The 22,623-nt window shown below is 39.9% G+C and overlaps 1 protein-coding gene across 2 annotated transcripts; it reads right to left on the bottom strand.

The window, feature by feature from the left end:
- Positions 1–244: 244 nt before the first annotated feature.
- Positions 245–22,117, bottom strand: SLC5A7 (solute carrier family 5 member 7). Of its 2 annotated transcripts, none has more exons than XM_061472641.1 (9): positions 21,587–22,117; positions 20,411–20,633; positions 15,798–15,911; positions 12,955–13,110; positions 9,083–9,231; positions 5,327–5,470; positions 3,282–3,435; positions 2,172–2,389; positions 245–1,416 (listed from the first exon to the last, which is right to left on the bottom strand). In XM_061472641.1, the coding sequence occupies exons 2-9, from the start codon at positions 20,586–20,588 to the stop codon at positions 793–795; spliced, it is 1,737 nt and encodes a 578-aa protein (XP_061328625.1). In that variant the 5' UTR covers positions 20,589–20,633; positions 21,587–22,117; the 3' UTR covers positions 245–792. The 2 variants fall into 2 exon arrangements, with proteins under 2 accessions (XP_061328625.1, XP_061328626.1); XM_061472642.1 differs by lacking the exon at positions 21,587–22,117 and adding an exon at positions 21,471–21,576.
- Positions 22,118–22,623: the final 506 nt, after the last annotated feature.

The raw sequence follows: 22,623 nt of genomic DNA, 5'->3' as shown, positions 1-22,623 counted from the left end.
TTGGTGTCAGACTGCTTTGCTCAGTGTTCATTTTTGATAAGTCAACATAAGGCTTCTTTTCTCAACACTGAAAAGTTCTATTTAGCTTATATGAGTTCAGTTATTTTTTCACAACTGAGTTTCAGTTCTCATTATTGCTTTAAAAATTTTGTTATCTTCCATTGGTGACAGCCACTAAGCACAGGAAGAAAAGAACACCTACAGTAACATACTTTGCTTAATGTTGGCTTGCATTAAGTATAAGATAAGATTTGTATTATATGGATTTCTTCATAAGGAAAAAAATGACCAGACGAAAACCCCAGGGAGGTTATTGATCTGTCTTTGCTCAAGCAGCTAGTACTTTAGTAATAAATCACTTATAACTCTGACAATATATTTTCACTTAATGCCAAAAAATATTGTGACTGATAGTATTTCAGAGTGACTGTATTATAATCTCTTCACACTATGTCCTAGCTATATAACTTGCCCTTTTTCTGCTACATATATTTTCAATTGTAAATTTTTTTTATTTTTTTTATTTTTTTTAATTACACAGTATATAATTCTGGGTGGAAAGAATGGGTCTGAGTATATCTTTTGGTAAAAACTCTATGCTCTAATCCAACATGTTAGATGATAGCAGAAAAAGGTTCCTCCCATGGGATGGTCCTGCTCCTAGAAACAACTTAAAGAATTGTGCAGTGGCATTTTAGTACCAGTTCTTGCTTTTCTTCTGATAAAGTGTCTCTTACTATTATTTGTAGAATATCCTGATTTGTGTTATTTTGCCTGGGTCTACCAGCTTTGTTAATTGTCTTCAGCATTGGACAGCTCTGGACTCGAATCAACGTAATTGAAGGCTTCCTTGTTTGTGAAAGTTGAGCTCAAAGTTAGACTGTGTCGTGGATTCACAGGTGCAAGTTCGTTTAATACAATATTGTCACTTTTTACAAGAGTCGCTTTGTCCATGTGTTCTCTACTGTACCTGGCAACAACAGCATCAAGGAAGTCCAGCTTCGGCGGCAAAGTCCCACTCTCAAATAAGTATTTGGCTAAATAGGACACTATAATGTTAGTAAAGAAGGAGGTAAGCATAGCAAGCGTTTTGAATGGGAATCGCTGAATATAGATATTATTTTCATCTGGATAGCAACCAGGGTAGTAGATCAAGGGCTGAAGGTAGAGGTATGGTTCTCCTCCAGTTATTCTGAGAACAAGGCCAAATAAGTATCCTGCAATGGCACCATAGGTATTGGTTCCTTTAATAAACAACACACACAGGAGCTGAGGGAATATGATGATATAGACAAGGTCAGAGCTGAGGTACCACAGGCCATACACGGAGGAAGCTAGCAGTGCCATTGCTGTTGCTGAGGCTCCAAAAAGAAAAACAGTGATTCTCATGACCCACACAAGTTCCCTGTCTGAAGCCTGCAAAAAAAGGGCAGTGTTAGTTGTTTTTTCAGGGCAATGTATGTATACCTACATTTATACACACAGTCAATGTAGATAATGCATTGTGAAAGGAAATTTTGCATGACATTCAAAAACATTTGCAAATGAATCTCTGTCTCTATCACTATCACCCTACCTCCATCTCAAGTGCAAAATAAAAAAAAAACACAAGGGTTATGGTTGTTATTATCAAAGTCATTAATCTTTGAGTATTAATCTTTGAGCATAAGGACACATTTAATAATGTGTCAAAGAAAAAACCCAACAGCATATTGCTAAAAATAACTTAGCAAATATAAGCACAATATGGCTCATCTATAAAATCTGCATCAGAATTTCTTCTCTATTTCCTAAGAAAAACTCAAACTCACTAGCCCATTCTGTTGTCAGATGATTTCCTGATAACACAATAATTCAGAAAGTTGTCTCATATTGTTATAGATTTAAGAAAAACTTATGGTTGCAGCAATAATTAGAAGTTGTTTGGATAAACTGCAGTGCCATGAGAATTCTTGAGAGCTGCCTTCCCTCAGCTAGCTTTTTCATCCCTGTCATCACTTACAGCCATAGGTATTTTTATGACTTTTAGTATATTCAATACACTATTAGGAATGAAATGTTATACTTTTTCTAGTCATAGGCAGGAATGTGAAAGGAGTGTTTTATTATGAAATTAGTTAAGGTCTCACTTAAAATTTTCTCTAACAGTAAAAATGAAAATATTATCTCACATTTTGCCGAAAGGAAAGCTGGTAAATATTCCGAGCAAACATGGAACTTGCTGATAAAATTGAAGAGTCAGCTGATGACATCACGGCAGCAGACACCGCACCGAGGCCAAAGAATGAGATATAGACTGGGCAAAGGTACTGGAGCACGATCGGTAAAATCATATCTGCTTCTTTTTTAGTCATGGGGTCAGGGACACCATACTCAGTCTCATTCCAAGCTGCAATATGGACACCGGTATGTTTATTTGTCACATCAGTAGTCATCAGCTACAGCATCTCTTGACTTCATGTGTAATGAGATATTCATGTTGCCACATTTTCATTCACATTCAACAATTAAACTGTTACTAGGGCCAGACTGACGACATTTCAGAGAGGCAGTGTCCCACTGGTTTCTGCTAGGCAGATTTCATTCTGCTCAGCATTTTTCCTTATCTCTAAGCTAAGTCTGACCACAGCCTGTGGTTATCCAGTGGGAAGTTTAATGTTTGCATTACTCATAAATGTTGTTTTCTTCAATAAAGCAAGTCTGGGAACCGTGTTTGTATGTGATGTGTTAAGCTATTCTCTTGGATTACAGACTCAGAACTCAAAGCCATGTGTGGAACATTTCTAAGACTTTAGCTGTGTGGTCGCTCTGCTAGGGATCACCCTCACTATGACAAAGACCTTGACAAGCATGTTTTGGTCACAATAAGAAAATCCTGCTAAATCATACAATCATTTAGAATCATTTAGGTTGGAAAAGACCTTTAAGATCATAGAGTCCAAATGTTAACCTAACATTGCCAAGACCCACTAAACCACATCCCTAAACACCACATCTACAAAAGTATAAGTACCAGAATCTAACTCAAATAATAAATATAAATATTACATCTCCAAGTACATAGTGTGCAAAATGAGTTAATCTCAGCCACTAGAGTAGGAGCAATTCTCCCTAGGAGGAATATTCTATAATGTTATTTTTCACTCCTGTTGAAGAAGTCTTGAGTTGATTAATGATGTCACCTGGCTAGATTACATCTAACACAAGCTTTGTAGGATTTTCACACATTTATTGTACTATTCTTTTTATATTTACTCTACTGTTCATTTTTAAACATTTACCTGTAGATGCTCCAATTGCACCGATGAGTATTGCAGGAAGAGCCATCACAATACAGCCAAAAGCAGCCAGAAATGATAAAACTTGAGCATATGTGGCAGAAGATGAGGAGAGAACTCGCTGGAAATAAGCTTGCCATGGGATTCCTCCTAAGGTCTGCAAATAGAATGGGCAGCATCCCATCATAGGGGGTTAAATCTGGATTTTTTTATATTGCCACATAAAATGTAGCAGTATTACTTGAATGCTGAGTGACATGTTGCCACTCTTTCATTTATTTACTGAATATCAGTCAGTAATAGCTGTAACTTTCATTCTCACAAGTAATGTCAAACCTTTGTAAATCCACTTCAATCCCATTATTTTAGAAAAGTTATTCCTTTGTACAGTTAGCAACAACACTTCGCACTTATACAGTCTCTGCAATCCCCAAGTATTTTAAGATGTATAAGTACTTGACACAGCCTTATGAAAGGTTATAAAATAAACTGTCATATTCATATGTGAATAATTTGGCATCCAGTACCCTATCAGTGTGAAAATGAGATTAGTCTCCAATAGGATTTGAAAGCAGTATTTTATCTTCCTTTATGAGTATGTGTGGCCTTCTAAACACATTCTGTATACATTAAACTCAAGAATCTGAAAAATAATGCCCTACTGTCTTAAGCAAATATACCGATAGAAATTAAAGATGAAGTAGTAAAAGAAAGTTTCCTTTCATGGTGGCAACCCTTCTCCTTTTATTGGGAACATAATAGTGAAGATCCTGATTACTTAAAATTATGTCTACAAAATACGACACAAAAGAGTATTATCAAAGCTTGGAAAACCAAGTGCTAACAATTCTGTATTGAGAGTAGGATTTGAATACTGTCTGCTAAGTAAATAAGCGCCTATTACTTAACAGCATGGAAAGGAAAGAAACCAAATTGCTCGCTAAATGTGCACGGCACAGTTCTTCACACTAAATGAGGCAGGAGGCATTTGGACCAAATGGTGTGTATGCAGGTGTTTCATATATTTTTCATGCACACAGAGGGACCAAATGAATGTTTCACAGACAACCCTGATTTTGCTTGCTATTTATGACTGTTTTCCTTTGCAGTTATAATAATGTTCCTTTAACAAAGCTTTCCAAGCATGTGTAAATTTCCTGAGCTATAATGAAACAAACATGATGAAAAGAGAACGTGTCACAATTTGGCAACATCAGAGCTTTCCTTTAGTCATCAGCAGAGATTAAACCTTCAGGTTTACCAGACAAAATACAGCTGCTTGAGCTAACGTCATACTTTGGCTCTCTGAAAATCTCTCTCTAAAAAATTTGAGCTGGGGAAAAAAAAAAAATATTTGAATAGCCAATTACCAGAAAACTCTGAAGATTTTTGGTTGAGAGTATTTTAAAAAAAACCCACCATAACCCAACCCAGAGAAAGGATTATCAAAGAACAACATGATAATAAAAATAGTGGAGAGTTGATCAAGAACAGTGAGAATAGAAAATGTTAGTGTGTGTTGCTAGATCTTCTAATGGAAAGTACTTAATAACCACTGATCCCATGTGTAATACATAGGTATTAAATAACGAAAGCCCTCAGTTCAGTCTGGCATGTGTGCACGTTTGAATTCATCCATATGTCCATCTCTGCAAATCTTTTCTACATCACCTATACCTAAGGCATGTTTAATCATTTGTATAACGTATTTATTGACTTCTGCAATATATAAATTCCTCTGCCAACAATGACATCAGTGAAGTGTTAGCTGCGCACTTTTAATTAATTTTAGTATAAGTCAACTCTGTCAGCCTGATGATATTTAAATTGCATTCTTGGCAATGCTGACTTTGACAGCTGTGCTACAATATTTTACTGGTATTTCATTGAAATCATTCAAATTTGCAGAAATATTGAGCAGGAGTCAAGAGGGTAAAAGTTTTCAGTTTGCTGGAAACTCTTAACTAGACTCTATTATTTTTCAGCTGTCAGAGTAACACAGTGTAAGTGCTTAAATGCTTCATTCCTTCATACAAGCCCTTACTTACCAGTAAAAGGAAATTGTCCAGCCATGTGTAAATGTCAAGTGAGTTGATAGATCCAAGCCAAGGTGCTTGATGCACATGGTGCACAGCTGTGAGCCCAATGTCTGTCACTGCAGGATGGGACATTGCAAAGGGTACGCTGATCCACTGTAACCAAAGAGAAACACTTTGTTCAGGTCTAAAGGAAGCATTATAAAACTGTAAAATTTTAATATTAGCATTGGTCTGGTGCTGTTGGTGAATCCCATCTCTCTTACTCCAGAACACTCAGTGTTACAGGACTTTTCTGACTTGAGGGTAATTTCAGTCTGGGCTCTTGATTTTTTGTCTCTTTGCTTTTGATGTAAGCCAGAACATCAGTGAAGAAACCCTTCACAGAGACAGTTTCTGCCAGGTTTGTTTCCTTCCCCAACTGACTGTGCATTTACTTGCCAACTCATTTTTCAGTGGTGTAACTTTGTATGAGGAGAACCTCAGCAGCTCCTACTGAGATGAAAACCAGGCTTCGTGCTATATGGCACAGACCATCACAAGCACAGCATCCTTAAAGATCCAATGATATCCAAAACCATACAGATAACCACAATGCAACTCACCACATTTAAGTGTATGGGATAACAGAAGCAAGGAGGGGAGAAATCAGATATCTTTCTCTACTTTATTGCAATAATTGCAATAATGTGTGAAGAATATTATGCAGCACTGCATGTAATTGAGGTTGTTTCTTTAATTTATCATATACCATTGTATTCTGTTCTCAGTTATATGTTAAACTTTGCCAATTTAAGCCCTTGGGCAGAAAGATTTCCTTCTCACTCTCTGCTTGGGCTTTTCTGGGAAAGATGACCAAAATTTTTCAACTGTCTCCAGGATATTTTGAGGGGAAAAATGAGCATATTGTCAAAATTAATAGATAATACTGTTGAGAAAATCATAGGGAACAAGGGTGTCAGATGTATTTTTTTATTCTTGTTTTTGAGTCTCAAATCTCAAACATGTCCAAGTGATAAGCTTCTGAAGAGCTCTAGTTTGCCTATACTCACCTGAGATGTTCAGTAGGGTAAATTTGTAAAGGTCCACCTGTGGCCATCCTGCCACAGCCCAGGATTTAGTAGGTATTGTATTGCAAATGCATTATGAGCTTTTGTAAATGATGTGTAAGTGTGTTTTGTAAGTGTTTTGCAGAGCTGTTCCCAGGCTGAAAGTCAAAACCACAGCATAGTACCAGCTGCTGAGAAGGAGAAAAATGGCTGCTATTGCTGAACCCAGGGCAGTAAGCCATTCCAGTTCCTGACAGTAACCAAGCTTTTTGTGGTCTCAAGGACTACCTCTACATTAGTAAATAAAACAAGTCAAGACACTTTCTCTGGCTCTGCAGTTCACTGGCATGTCGTGGTTTACATCCATACATCTAGACTCCTTTCACTGCCAAACCGCACAGTGCTTAACTGTTCCTTGGAATTACGTGGGAAAATACTAGTTGGAGTGTGCCAAAACAGGGCCAGGGCTATGTTAACAATTAAGCACTAGTAATGATCCTGTGTTTTCACCCTGGCACTGTTTAACTTGCTTAACATAGACATAGACCAAATTTCTTCACTGAGCCTTTTCTAACTGAAATAGAAAATTTGATGTTTTGAATGGTGGACAAATAAAACCAAGGCTTGTGGAAGTGAAGCAGAAACTGGGACTTTATGTTGGGACTTGAAGCTTAGGGGTAGAAGTAGCAGGAAGCTAGATGGACTTGGACCTCATGGGGTTGGAAACCAGAAAAAATGGTGGCAGAAAATTAAGAATGGGTAATTAATAATACAGCTAAGATGAAGAGTCAGTAAATAGTGGGGATATAGTGCAGGATCAGGGAAAGACTTACTGGACAAGATGAAGAGCTAGGAATTGCAGGTGTGAGAACTGGAGAGTGAGGAGGGAAGGAAAGAGACTGCATGCAATTATAAGGAGAAAACCAGGGAAGTTTGTAGAATGGTTGGGGTAGAAGATATGGAAGTCTAAGGAGGAAGCTGTAGCTGAAATAAGGAGCCAGGGTAGGGAACAGAAGTGACTAAAACAAGCATCTCCTCTTTAGTAAGGAGCAGGAGAGGAACAGACATGAGAGGAATAAGCAGTACAGTGCTGCTACAGTGAGACTATAAACTGCTCCAGAGCCTGGAGGAGGAGCTGTGATGACCTGGGCCTGTGACATTTTGTGCTTTGGTAGTGTCCTGTCTCACTTAAAACTGCCTGACTTAGAGCACTACCATTTAGATGCTATCTGGGGCTTCCATCTCCACTGATGAATATGGTTTCTTCTATATGACGTTATTGCTATTTGTTCAAATGAAAAAATACATAAAGAGCCAAACCTAAATTAAAATGACACAATTAAAGCTATGGATGTATTTAGAAAACTGCTGTGCAACCTTCATTTGCCTTCCCCTCCCTGTGAGGTTCATGCTTCCCTTAATACAGGATCACATATTGCTATTCCCATGGGATCAAAGTCTTCAGCAGCACATGAGTTCTTTTCATTGGAAAAGCATTTTTGTATTTTGATTTATCCTCAAATTTGGGAATTTCTGTAATGCATGCCAACTGTAAAAACTGAATGTTTCACAAACATCAACATGCATGTTAGGGAAGGAGACTACTTTCCCCACTGTGCAGATGAAGGACAAATGTATAAGAGAAGAAGATTTGGAATAACTTCTCACTTGAGGCAGCCAGCTGGAACTTAGATTTACTTTTTCAGGGTATTTAGCATGATTCCCATGCAGTCAGTTAAATGGGGAATGCTTAGCACTTCTGCAAATAATGCCAAAGGCCTCACAGTAGGATGCCACAGAGTGAGGATTCACACAGGGTAGGTTAGTGACCACCTGTGTGAGTACTGGTGAAAGCAGTTTCCCTAGAGCTGCACAAGAAATCCGGTGAAAGAAGAGAAAGAACTCAGGGTCCCCAAGGTGCCATTCAGTTTCTTCATCTTGATCCACCCCATTTATTTCAGCCTGTCTCAGTTCTCTGCACACCTGTGACCATCTATTATTGCCACTAGCAAACATAGTCAGCAGCTGCTTTGATTGCACCCCTGTGATCTGAGCCCTGTTGCATTGATATTTTTAGAGTAGGGCTTGGAGAACAGAAGTAAATAAAATCAATGGCTACCAACTAGTGTATCAGTGATAGCTGATGAGAGGGTATTTATACCACCAAATTCAAACAGCAAGCAATATGGTGAGACTTCCTATACTGTGGTCTCCAAGCACGGTGGAGGGAAATGAGGGAAAAATCAAGAAGGTGATTTAAAGCAGGTGGCTAAATAAGTTGTGCCAGTAGGTGACAGCTAGAGGAAAGAGAAGCCGGAGAGCATCAGTTATGCAGGTCCAATGCCAGTGTTTCTGGACTGCATTACTGACTGCTTCATACCTCTGATGCCTCCTTCCACTGCCTGTGCCACAGTCCTATGGACAGATAAGGAAGAAGACAGCTCCAGTCCTATTCTTGAGTTAGATATGTACTCAGCAGGAAAATTGCAGGAGTGTTTGCTCTATCAGACTAGTTGATAGAATCAGGCATCTTGGTCAGCATTATTGTTAAAACATGGGCTATACTGTGGTGTAAATGAAGACTCTAAAGTCAGAGCTCTGTGAGTGGAGATATTCCTTCTCCATGCCTTCAGTGAAGACACAATTCCAAAAGCTGTCAATATGTCTCGGCAATCATCATAATCCTGAAGAAAGAAGGAAAAACAAAAGATAAACTTACCAGTCCCAGGAAGATGCAGAAGAGCTGAACTACATCAGTATAGGCCACAGAATAAAGCCCTCCCACAAGTGTGTACATAGTTGCAATCAGAGCAGAAATAATGACTGAAATATTGATGTTAACGTCAATGATCACACTTATAGTGGCACCTGTGGGGAAAAACAAAGCATTATGTGTTAGTGTATGTCTCGGTATGTCTGATGAGAAGGCTCAGTTTTGTTAAGTTGCATATACAGATGCTGGTCTGACACTGCAACAACATGAAGATATTCCCCTCTTTATCTTCTGCACAGCCCTTAAGTACCTTTAAAGGGAGGGAGAAAAGTGTTGGTCTAAGTTTAGCATCTGTCATTTTGCAGGTTCTCATGAAATAGAAGACAGAAGGGTCCCAACAGCCTTCCTTTACATTGTTCAAGCTCTGTAAGGACTACACTTGTTCTACCAGGGAAAAAGCAGCCATGTACAGACAGCTAAACTCTCTGAGTGAGTTGCAGACACATGGGTACAAGTGTATCGCTGCAGTAAAAGCTGTGCCTGTGGAAGGTCTGCTGCAATATATCGCACCCTTTTGTACCTCACTGATACTCTGAGCTGGCCCCTTTTGACAAAGGAAGAAATGGTAGAGGAGGCATCAGCTATAGCGGCTCTTCACTGGAGTCTCTCCAGTACGTCCACATCACATGCATTGAGCACTGGATACAGCACACCAAAAGTGTCTCAGCAGTCCTGAGGGCACATAGCTGGATCATGGTCAAATTTATTGCTTTCTAAGACTCCTGAGTCCTTTTCTGCAAACCTGCTTTTCAGCTGATCAGCCTCAGTTTTTGCTTGGACATCATGTTTTATCTCCCCAGGTGCAGGGCTTGGCATTTCCCTTTGCTGAACTTCATGAGGTTCCTGAGGGCCCATTTCTGCAGCTTGTTGAGGTCCTTCTGAATGGTAGTACAACCATCTGGTCTATCAGCAGCTCCTCACAGTTTTTTTCTGCACACTAGCTGAAGGTGCACTTGGTTTCATCAGCCAGGTCATTAATGAAGGCATTACACAACACAGGACTCAGCAATGACCTCTGGGGTGCACAGCTGGTGACCGGCCACCCGGTGGCACCCATGCTGCTGGTCACAGCCCTCTGAGCCCAGAAGGTCAGCAGTTTCAGTCTTTCTCACTGTCCACTTATCTAGTTTGTACTTCATCTGTTTGTCTATGAGGATACTACAGAAGATGTGCAAAAAACCCCTTTTGAAATCCACAACATGCCCTGCTCTCCCTTCATGAACCAAGCTAGTCAGCTCATCATGGAAGATTTCAGGTTGGTCAGAATGAATCCATGCTCATTCCTCCCAGTCCCCTTCTTGACCATCTTTTGCTTGGAAAGTAGTTTCCAGGAGTATTTTCTCCATCACCTTCCCAGATACTGAGATAAGGCTGACCAGCCTTTAGTTCCTGGTATCCTCATTATTGAAGATGGGATATTGTTTTCTTCCAGTGTTCAGGAGCATCTGAAGGAGGACAGTCTTCAGATTACTGAGAGTGTCCTTGCCATGCTATCAGCCAGATCCCGCAGCATCCACAGGATGCATCCCATGAGGTCCCATGAAACCGTGTCTTTCCAGTCGATTTAAATGTCTCCTAACCTAATCCTCCTCCAGGAAACCTTTCTTGCCCTGGGTTATATTAGGTGATTCCTGAAAGCTGGTCTTACCAGCAATGAATGAAGAAGAGAAGGCACTGAGTATCTCAGCCTTTTTCACATCCTTTACACCAGTTCCCTGTCCCATTAAACAGCAGTTTATGTACTTGTAGAAGTCTTTCTTGTAGCTCTTCATGGCCAGATTCAAATCCAGATGGACTCTGGCCTTTCCAAACCCACCTCTGGGTGATTTGACAGTGTTTCTGCATTCCTTCGAGGTCACCCGCCCCTGTTTCCACCTCTTGAATGCTTTCTTTTTATGTCTGAGTCTAGTCAGGAGCTCCTTTTTCAGCCATGTATATCCCATGCATTGTTTTGCTGATTGTCAGGATGACTGTTCTTGAGTTTGGAAAAGGTGATCCCTGAATATCAATCAGCTTTCCTGTATTCCTCTTCTTTCCAGGGCTGTCGCCCATGGGATCAGTCCAAGCAGACTCTTGGAGAGGCTATGACCTACTCTCCTGAAGTCCACTATTGCGTTCCTCATTTTTGCCTCGTTCCTTCTTTTCATAACCCTGTACTTCACCATCTAATGAACATTGTAACCAAGTTTGTCTTTGACCTTTACATCCCTAACTAGTTCTTCCATGTTTGTAACAGGTTCAACAGAGCACCTCCCTTGATTAGCTCCCTGATCATTTGTGTCATGTATTTTTTGTCAATGCACTCAAGAAACCATGCTTGTGCCCTCTGGCACTGCCCTTCCAGCAGCTAGCAGGATGGTTATACATTTCCCTTAGGTGAATTAGCTATCTCAACGGATTGCAGTGTTTAAAAAACATGTTCAAAAAATCCTCTCCTTATAATTAGGATGATTTCAAAGAAACATTTTGCAACAACTTTCAGCCCTTGCAGGTATTGTAGATGGATATTCTTGGCCACATAGGTGGAAGAGTTCTGGTAGCAGAACACAACACGATGTGTCATATATAACAGCTGCTGAGAGCTGCCAGGTTTGTTTTTTTGGGGATTAAATATTCATCAGTGAGGATAGGTGTGCAAATTAGGAGGTATAATATAACTAGATTATTCATGGAGTAGTTAAAAGTCAAAACCTTCAATGACCTTTATAATCATTGACAGTCTTTAACCGTAAGATGTTAATATAAACCTCCTAGAAAGGTATTCACACAATTTGCTTTGAAATATCACAGTTTAGCTTGTCCTCAATCAAAAAGAAAGTATATTCCAAATACTCAGAGTGTTCTTCAAGTTATTCAACTCCTATCACCTCAGCATGTAGCTTGTTCTTAGTCCTTTAAGGGTTTTGTGACAAAACTGTGGTAAACAAGCTCCCCATTGCTTTGCAGTTCATCAGAGCACAGTTGGAGAGTACCTTCAAAGTTTATTTTCTGTTTAAAATAGCTTGTGCTAGAAAACATTACCACATGCATACACACTATAAGAATGATTAGCTGGTAAAAGTCAATTATTGGTGCTTCAACTCAAGGGCTTTCTCAGGTCTTGAAGGGATTGCTAAATTCAGTCCTGAAATATAATTAAACACCCTGGAAAGTGATTTTGTTTTTTTTGTCAGGACTGGATGAGTAGTTGGGTGATTTTCTATTGAGTCATAGTTCAAAGAAACCTCTAAATTCTTTCTTGACTCCCAAGTATTTCCTTCATTTTGTCAAGTAGAAAGCCACTTAGAATTGAATCATACCTCAATTTATTGATCACAGTCTGTTTTACTTCTGTTATTTGTGCTGTGGAAAGTTCCGTATATGCGCATATCATATATGCAAAGGATGTTTTGTTTAGATGCACTGGCGGTAATGTTTCATATCCTTAAGGGAAATCTTGACTGGCTTCTGTGGTCTCAGTGATGTAAAAGAGAAGCTGGGTCAGCCTTGACACAAAAGGGACACTTCAGACATTCACGTTCATGTCATCTTCACAATTAAAAGAAATTTGTTGCTAGAGCTTTTAATGCTTTCTGATAAGGAACAACTTAAAGATACTTGAAAATGAATAATACCTTGTTTGTCTTTCCGTTTCCAAAATAATTAATGGGGTACTATTACCAGGTTCAGTTACTAGTTAGCATAGGGCTGAGAGCTGTCGCACTCTGAATCATTTGGCTAGGAAAGCTAACATTTGAAGCCAGGATTTTAATGCATTTCTGATTTTCTTAATCTTTTCCACCTGTGAGAAATTGATATGTGTACTGTTTGTTCCTTACCTAAGGCAGAGAAGATGGCAGCAGCCCAAAACATTTCTCCCATTAAAGCTGGAATAAACAGTAGCCCTCCCATCCTTTTTCCATAAAGCTGCTGAAAGGGGTCTAGCATTGTCACGTAGCCTTTGGATCGCATAGGTTTTGCAAAAAAAAGGCCACCTACAAAGAAAAGTAGCATATGACACCAGCTGTAGTGGAGAAATGCATTAATGGTAAGGGATAAAACATCAATTGTCAGTTAAGGGTACAAAAATATCTGCATTACCATTTTATTTTCTTTTTTCTTTAAGAAATAAATACAGTTAAAATACCTTCTAAGAACTCTTACTCTCTTACTTTACATCTGTCTACAGAGTTATGTAAACACACCTACACCATTAATATCTATGGTCTGATAATGAAAAATAAGTTTGTCTTAGTTTGTCTAGTTCAGTTTACTTAATCTGTCACTATGGATGCTGTCAGATATTTGTCTAATTTTGGATCTACCTAAGGGAATGGCTTTTCTACCTAGAACAGAATTCAGCATGAATTTCACATGGTCCTACTCGAAAAATGAAACTGTCTGGGGTTCCCAGATCAGAAATATGAGTCCACACATGTGTTTAGTGCACACACAGCAAATCTGATTCTTTCAGGACAGTTCAGATTTATTATGTGTGCTTAAATCAACCTTACTACACCTGCAGGGTAGGTCAGATACCTTCTAGCCTCTGCAGGTGTTGGGCTCCCTCAACATTTGTCATCCACTTGTTTAACTTAGACGTATTCAGGAATTTTGGTATATCATAATTCTGCTCTGCCTGGCTAGTATATGGGTTGGATATGTGCATAAATGTGCAAAGGCCTCACCTTTCTAATGTACAGTCCTCAGTCCTCAATTTTTTCTTTTTGGTTAAAAAAAAAGACATAGCCCAGGGAAGCTGAAAGAGCCCTTGTACGAAAACCTGTGTAGCTGAGATCTGCACATGACAATACCTACTTCTGTAGACTTCTACCACAATAAAACTGCTAAAATGCAATGTATAAGATACAGTAAAAAACACTGGAAGAACAGGCAGTTCTAAATAAAATCCACTGTACAGTATCTGGTGACACTTACGTAGGTTCTTCATCACAAGATATGTAACGTATTTACTGTATTGTACAGAATATTTTCCATGTTTCTATGTATTGCCTTATACCACTCATATTTCTTAATTTCATTAAGTTCCCTCAATGGAAGGTGTCTGTTTACCAATCACATTCTATTTATACTGCTTATATTAAATCTGTCCCTAGGCAGATGCAAAAACCCTTGGGCATTTTTTTACTGTTCTTGGATTGGTCATGGATCCTGTTCCTATTCCACTTGTTATGTCATCATTACAAAAGACAACTAAAAGAACAAAAAATGTTAGTGGTATTATGATCTATTAGGATGTCCAAGCATCTATCAAAGGAAATATGAGATATTCTAACCTTTAAAACTAAATTGCTTTAAAAACTAAGGAAAGTGGTAAGCAGCACAACATTAAACTAACAGGGAGATTATATCAATCTTAAATCCTTAAGTCTGAAAAAGTAATATCTCTTCTAGCCTTGAATTTATAATTTTGATTTTTTTTTTTTTCAAAGAAGGATAAACAACTCCTCCCCTCAAACCTGCAGGTACAGATCACTCCTACAGAAATGCTTTCCTCTCTGTACTCTACAGAGCAATATATGATGCAGACTTCTCTGCAGAGGCCACTACAGCTTTCCAGGAAAAAAAGGCTGTACATCTAAAACCGGCTGGAAATGAGGGAAGGGGCTAACTCAACCCCTGCTGGGCTATTATTAATTTTTGTCAATTTTACAAAGGCTAAGAGTCAGGAAGATACTTGTGACTATGACCCTAACAACCACTTCATGAAATTGATGGATCCTGACCCTCCTGACCTTATAATGACATCAGCTGATCTCCAGGCAGACATCTACTATTATTGTTTTCCTTACAGGAAACAGAGCTGCTCTCAGGGATGGGAACTGCTACTGGAATTGGAGCTGGCCTCTCTGTGGCACATGCCAGAGAGGAACATCTATGATGAAGGAGGTTTCTGCCTTCAACAACTAGGACATGCCATAGGAAAGCATTTTCAAGGGGAAAAAAGAGTCAGGAGGGAATCTGCATTGTACGGGAAGAAACAGAAGGGGCAAGAAGACCTGATAAGTAACCAAGGGAAACGAAGGGACAGACTAGGTGGGAGGGCCATGAGAAAAGACTCAGTCTGAGAGGTCAAGTATTATTAAAAAGGCTAATACATCAGTCATATTAATGAAAGATGAAAAACATAGGATCTTTTTTGTAACGGCATTCTTTTTAAACAGTTTAATCAGCAGTTGCCTTGGGGACATGATCTGTTCAAATACAGAGAGATGTAGTTGACAATTTTATAGTGTATTCATCATGGCTACAAGGCAATGTTTTCATTCCAAGCTGCTCCACATTTGAGACACAGTAAGAATTTTTTAATTGTTATTATTTCTGAGACTATGTTTCAGGAATTAGAGGCCACAGCATTAAAAAATTATAATGCTGCCTGTATTTTACACTCTCACCCTGCATATAGCAGGATTGTGTCCTCCATAAATCACTGTGGTTGTAATAATCAAGAAGGTCTTGTCAAGGCATTCAGGTGACTTAAGATATCAAATTATTTATAGTGATTTTCTCTTTTTCTTTTTAATAGCCAAACCTATCAGCAGAAGAGATCCAGTTTATCTTAGTCTACATTTATTAGATCCTAGTTGGTTCAATTTAAATGATGGACTTGTCATCAGAACTGTTTAAAATGAGAGATGATTAGCTTTAGTTCTTTGCTTACCTAAAATCAGACTAAGGGAATATCCAATAGGTGCCTGAGCCCAAGCTAGACCATAGCCTGGGACATACACAGCTTCTGCTGTCCCGTTGATATAACCTCCTCCAACCCATGTGGCTGAAAAAGAAGAGGTGGAAAACTCTTTAATGTGCACAAAGCAAGAAATAATCCCATGTTGTAGAATGAAATTCTCATCGCTTGTAATATTGCTAATTTTATTATATGTACTCTACAAGCACCAAACATGGCATTCTTATATAAAAGATAGTCCTAATTCAAAAAACTTAAGCATACAATTTAAGCATACAGAAAAAGAAGTCAGACATACTGAGAGAATCATCCACTTTTTACCCACCCTTGTGTCCATGTTTGCAATTGCCCTGGCCCAGGTGCAAGACCTTACACTTGAATTTCATGAGGTTCACCCAGGCTCACCTCTCTAGCCTGTTAAGGTTCCTCTGAATAGCATCCCTTCCCTCTAGAGTATCAGCCTCACTCCTCATCTCAGTTTCATCTGAAAACATTCTGGGGGTGCACTCAATCCCATGGTCCATGCCCTTGACAAAGATGGTAAATAATACTGGTCCCAATAAGGTCCCGGGACGGACACTACTCATCACTGATCTCTACCTGGACATTGAGCCATTGACCACTGAGCCTATGCCCACCTGGGATGTGTGTTCCCTGTTGTGTCTCAAGGAGCATAAACTTATGGAATAGGTTGTAAAGACCTGTATGCAATAACAAAGATAAATACTTAAGGAATTGTATTTGTCTCTTTCCCTGGAAAAAGCATGAGCATGACTACTGCATGAACAATACCCACTTCCAGATGGAGAATGTCCCATAGTCTAGGACAGATGTCCAGCGTTGCTGCAGCTGTGGTGAAGAAAGCTTCAAGGTCTGGCATCAGTTTGCCTGGGGTTGCTACTGAGGTGGTGGATGTTCTCCAAGGGGCTCTTGGACATTATGCCTACCTCCTTTATTTTCTTCTGGAGGGGAAAAAGTCACTTCCCTTCTGTGTGATGTTGCCTAGGGGACATTGCTCTCCCCTGGCTGAGAACAGGAGCAATGCCCTATGGACATTTGTTGCTGGGTAACATAGAATGGATTATTTAGCACTTATTTTCAATTTTATTTCTTGATTTCTTGATTATGGGTTGAAAAATAGCTGCCAATCAATATTTCAGTACACATGGCTGCTCTGGACACATCTCCCAAGGACCCCAGAGCTCTTGGAGGTGCTGTATGGCTTTTTCTGAGGGGATGAATGAGTAGTCAGCATGTACATTGGCATCAGTAAATACATTACAAAAGAAATAATGGGATATGATAGGATGGGATTTCAGCCTTAGAAATTAATTTGCTGATCCTCAGTTTGCTAAGCCACAATTTAAAGTTCATTTAATACCTTTTTGAGTAAATTTTTTTTTTTCTTTTAGTTTGGTCTAAATCAGACAAAAGGAATATAAAATTTAATAATCTATAGAAACATTCATGTGGTAATCTGCTTTAATCTTCTCTTTGCCTGCCATCTGAAGGACCAAAACATACAGGAAATACCAACATCCGTTTATAACATGTGCCCTAAAAAATGATCAGACACACACCGAAGATAGGGAGTGCAATTCTGCCCCTAGTTCATATGAAGAATACACGAATTAATTTCAGAGTTCCTTATATACAGGTATATATTAGAAAATCAGATTTTTTTTGGCACTTGTTTGTGAATGATCCCTTTTTATGACCCGTAAAATCATCAAATCAACTTATCAAGATCTGTAAAATGAAAAAACCTGACCTCAGGATTACAGAAAAGAGAATTTTGTAATATTTGTTTTTCCTTGTGGAAGGATACACAGCTCCATCCAACTAAAATGAGAAAAATTACATCAATAGATTGTTACTTTTTTGGTCATGTTTGTAAGCATTTGATTATGTCACCTCAAATATTTTCTTTGGGGTTTAAACTCAGTCACTGAAATAAGAATACACTCATGCTTGTTTCAGATACCACTTCTAAAGAATTTCACCCACAAATTATGGAATGCTAATGTTTAATGAAACATTTTAACTATAATTATATAAGAATGATACAGAGATTAAAGGCGCGTCTACTATGGTACTATGTTAGCTCATTTTAATATGAGCTGCTGTGATCCATCCCCAATTAAATCTTCTCATTCTATCTGTTTTGATAATTGCAGACACATGCAGCTTTCAACAGGCGTTATGTTAGGCATTTCAGTCACTAGTTGATACAACAGCTTCTTTAGGATAATTATATATATCCAAATATGTCCATAGCCATTACTCATAGGCAGCGCATTTGTTTTAAGGATTTTCAATGACATTTAGAAAATCAACTACAATTAGTCTCTCATCGTGAGTCCACCCCTGTGAAGCCATGACACTTATGCTCTGAATTTTAATTTAAATGTATAGGCTGAGTTCTGTCATCCTCCCCACCAAGTAGCCTTAGAAATTAACCCCATTTTTGTAGCCAGTACCCATGGAACATGGTAGCATTTGTCTTGGTCAAGAACGACAGAATTAGGCATTATCTCATAACCAAAAATACTTCATGTCTATAAGAACAATATTTTCTGGAGATCTTGAAGAATCTTTTGTTTTCTTTTATGGAAAAGGCTTTGCTTTTTACTTCGTGTTTGGACAAATAAAACTGAAAAATATAAAGATGATGTCGGACTCGCTATGCATCTCTGAAGGCATGGCTATGAGATGCAAAATTGGCATCTGTCATTTATAAGAAGCAAATATGCCCTTGAATAATGCCACCATTTAGTAAGAATTACTGCAGATTTTGATCAACTTCCTTTCATAATTGTTTTGTTACAGCTTTACAAACTGAGTGCCCCAACCCCCCTCTCTGAGACAAAACTTGGACTAACCCCTGAATCAGTAGCCTGGTGCCCACATATGACTTAGCGTGCCAGGCATGGTTCCCTGAAACCGAATTTACTTGCCATACCAAGCTTTATTTACCCAATTTAAGAAAAGAGTAGGTGAGAAAGTGTGCAAACCCTGATAGTATAAAATCCATGAGTGTTTTAGCTGCTCAAATATCAGCCTGGTATTCCACCACAGGGATGATCTACTACACCGTCTCTACAGCTTGCATGAAATGGAATGAGCATATGTGGGTGTGGATTGTGGTGGCTACAGAAATTGCTTCCAATATAGAAAGCCCCAGTACAAGTCTCATCTCTGCTTCAGCTGTTGCAAAAAATACTCCTGTGAAATAGGATTAAGGACATCAGAATTTGTGTCTTCTTCCACAAACAAAGTCGTTAGTCATAACCATTAGAGCGGGGCATGCCTTGTTCTGGTTCCACTCCCTGATCTAATGATTACAGTTCTGTGGCAAGCAATTTCTCTGCAAAATATTCCAGTTACAATGCTCTTGAAACATTTCATTCAGCAGAAAGCAATCAAAACAGATCTTCCTATCATATTTAATGTTTCAATAGCCAGTGGATATGTGATACAGTAAATTAAAGCAAAGTGTGAAAAGTAGAATGTCTGTCTGTATTCAAACTTCACTTTTATAAACATTCTGTACTCCACATTCAAATATTGTCTATGAATGAGCAACATGCTCCTGAAGGGGACAGAAAATTCTCTTGATTAAAGAACGCAGAATTCTGGACCAAATTTTTTATGTGTCTCTTTCTGATTAGATAATTGTGAAACGAGAACAGGGCAAAACATCAAAACATAAATATAACCTGATAAATCCAATGTGGCAATGAAAGGGCTTTGCCTGAATAGGACTTAAAATAAATTAATTTTTAAAAAGTGGGGAAAATAGCCTAAATAAAAATGGTGGGCCAATTCATTCTTCTTACAATGCATTTTTCCCCCCATATCATATGTTAGCTGTTATACTTGAGATTTTGCATCATATTATGAGTATCTTGTTTACCCAGGTTCTGGGTAAACCAGACACCTGGTTCTACTGGGTCTGGGAGCCAAACGGCACTGCTTACAAGATTAGTGAGGAACTCTTCCTTTACCCAGGCTTTTCTTACTGATACTACTACTGACAATAATGTATGATTTTGTCAGCCTGCTGCAGAACAAGTTAAGAGAATCCACAATGTAAGTCTGATGAAATCAATGGAATTACAAGTTTGGATTTAATCCAGTTTTCTTTTAGAAATTTATTCTTAAGTGATGCTGGACATTCCCCCCATCTTTTTGCGTGTAAACTTTGTTTTACTCAGATTAAACAAAAATGGCTCACCATTTTGGACAGCTTTAACAACAACAGTTCTTTTAAAACTGAATTTCTTATTATCTGCATAAATTCTATACTTTTGCCCCAAACATATATATCTACAGATGAATATAAAAGCAATCAGTAAGAATTTTAATATATTCTTCCTTTCTGATTCTAAAATACCTGTTGTTATTACATAGATGCTACATCGGGCTGTTCACTAAACAATGTTACTTGCAGTTGAAAATAAAGTACATGTATCTTCCCCATTTTGCATTGTTCAACATGCAGATTACACTTCTTCATTCAGATGGTAAACTGACAAGTTATATGCTGGTTAGGGAAAAAAATAGTAAACGTGGTTTTTACATACCAGTCATTGTAAATCCGCCAACTAGCAAGCCAATGTCTCTTCCACCGACTATAATAGCTTCGCTGCGATCTCCTTCGCTGCCAGTGTTCTTGGTTTTCCAAGCAGCCCATATCCCAACCGCCAGTATAGCCAGGTAGAATACAATTATGGCCACCAGCCCCTCTGCATGGAAAGCCATGTTGAAGTCCTGTCTGTTTCTTTGATTGCTATTTCATTCAGACCTCTGGAGAGAATGCAATAAGAAGTCTGCTTTTAACAAACCTGGTAAGATGCTTTTTTTGAATCAGTGTACAAAGAAAAGTCAAAAGGTTACTAAAGAAACTATTCTGGTGATTTTATGAAATGAGTATTTCAGATGCAATTCATACTGAGTTCACATGCCATTGAAAATGCCTGTGGAGCAACAAGCAATAACTGTAACCTGCGATTACAAAGGGAAATGATGTGGCTGAAAGCTACATGATTCTTGGAAATCAGTTTTTGAGCACTGAATTCTTTCAGCATCATCATCAAGTCCCCAGTGTCTGCAAATTCTTCAGGAAAGAAATAGTTTCGTACATGCAATAGGATAGAAGATCCTGGCCATGTGGGCTGTTAGAAAAGTCTCTAGTTAGCAGGCAAGCCACAAAATTGTTTTAAGTTATTTAAGAACTATAGATAAGCAATAACTACAGCAGCAAAGCATATCTTTGAGTCTTTCTGTCTGAGTGCTTAATCTTTCCCCCTTCTATAGTCTCCCATATTTAAAAACCTGCTCTTTCTTTTTTTGCAACATTTGACTGTCCATCATTGAAAGTACCAATCAATTGTCGTTCACAATTTGAGAAGTAAATGGAAAGCTCAAAAGCTGTCGAACGGCAGAAATCCTGAGGTATACGATTTACAGCGGGGGAGAACTCCCGGGAGACACAAGCAACCCCCTACCACGCCTTTCCCGGAGCCCCACCAGCTCTCGCCCCGCCGCTCCGCGATCGCTGTCGCACAGCCGCGCCGGGACAGCCCATCCGCGCTCCCGACGGCTCCACGGGAGCCCTGCGCGGACGGAGCCAGCCGGACCTACCGGGGGGCTCCGCACGCCGCGCTCCGCGGAGCCGCCGCGCGTCCCTCCGCGCCCGCGCACCCCCGCCCCTCCGCTGCCCGCCGCCCCGAGCCGTCGGGGAACGCCGCCCGCCGCACCTGCGCTCCGCCGCCGCGCTGCCCCGCAGCCTGCGGGGCACGGCCGCCCATCTCGCGGGGCGGTGTCGGGGCTGAGCCGCGGGGGCTTTGCCCCCGCCCGGGGTTATGGTGAGGGGAGGAGGGTGGGGAGGCGCAAAGGCAGGATCGTCTCTTCCCTCTTCCCGTCACGGTGCACCGGGAGGTGATGCTGCGACGGGGGGATCGCGGATTAAAAAGAGGAAAATCCCTTTATAAAGGAGGAGGGTTGAGTGGGGTGAGAGGACCGTGTCCGTCAGAGCTGGGGGGAGGAAGGGGGATAGACGTCAGAGTGCTGGGGGACGTTGGGGGGAAGTAAGGATGACTCAAGGGAGAGTGATTGTCGTGTCATGGCAGGAAAACAGGGTTAGGAAGTGAAATTGGGGTGGAAAAACAAAAGGAAATGAGGGGGAAGAAAGGAAGGAACAGGATCATGCCAAACCCATGGGAAAGAGGAAGGAAAGACCTGCTCAAAAGAGACGTGCTGGAAACAAGAGCTGGACGAAGTGGGGACAGCAGAGATAGGGAGGGGGAAGGCAAACCCTGGGCTTTCATTGCCCTCCCTGGCACCATTTCTCCACCACCCTTGGGCCTGATACTGAGCATGCTGCAAGTCGAGGCATGCCTGTGAGGGGCTGGTGAGCATCATCTCACCCCACAGCTCCCTTCCAAGTCTAGCTGAAGGTGCAGCCGCGTTTTCCAGTAGCTGGTTAGCTGGTGCTTGGGTAGTATCCCTTTTTTTGCCATACCCCTTATAATCCTCTCCTGCATGCAGAGCTACAGTAATACCAGCTTTTCCATGATGGCTCTTGCTCTCTGTCTCCAGATGGTGCTGGACAATGAACTTCTAAGTGCTGAGAGTAAGGGTGCGCATGCAAAGAAGACCCACATGTGCTCTTGCACCAGTTGTACAAAGGGCTGAGCTGTAGCAATCACTGTCAGCTTTTCAGAGGCAGGTAACATGGGCCATTGACTCATGCAGGGTAGAAAAGTAGAAATAAAAAGCCCACAGAAGTATGGAA

The sequence above is a fragment of the Pezoporus flaviventris genome, unplaced genomic scaffold, assembly GCF_033815535.1.
Source record: "Pezoporus flaviventris isolate CSIRO_AGI_PZ_B2104156 unplaced genomic scaffold, CSIRO_AGI_Pfla_v1 ptg000072l, whole genome shotgun sequence".
NCBI classification, from domain to species: domain Eukaryota; kingdom Metazoa; phylum Chordata; class Aves; order Psittaciformes; family Psittacidae; genus Pezoporus; species Pezoporus flaviventris.
This window is presented reverse-complemented; position numbering and strand designations above follow the sequence as displayed.

Bases quoted from the DNA above. Each gene is read 5' to 3' on its own strand.
- SLC5A7 (XM_061472641.1), bottom strand. From the start codon at position 20,588: ATGGCTTTCCATGCAGAGGGGCTGGTGGCCATAATTGTATTCTACCTG. The intron at 9,232-12,954 runs GTAAGGAACAAA...TTTTCCCCACAG, and splicing joins TGCCATCTTCTCTGCCTTAG to GTGCCACTATAAGTGTGATC. The intron at 1,417-2,171 runs GTGAGATAATAT...CTTTTTTTGCAG, and splicing joins AGCTTTCCTTTCGGCAAAAT to GCTTCAGACAGGGAACTTGT.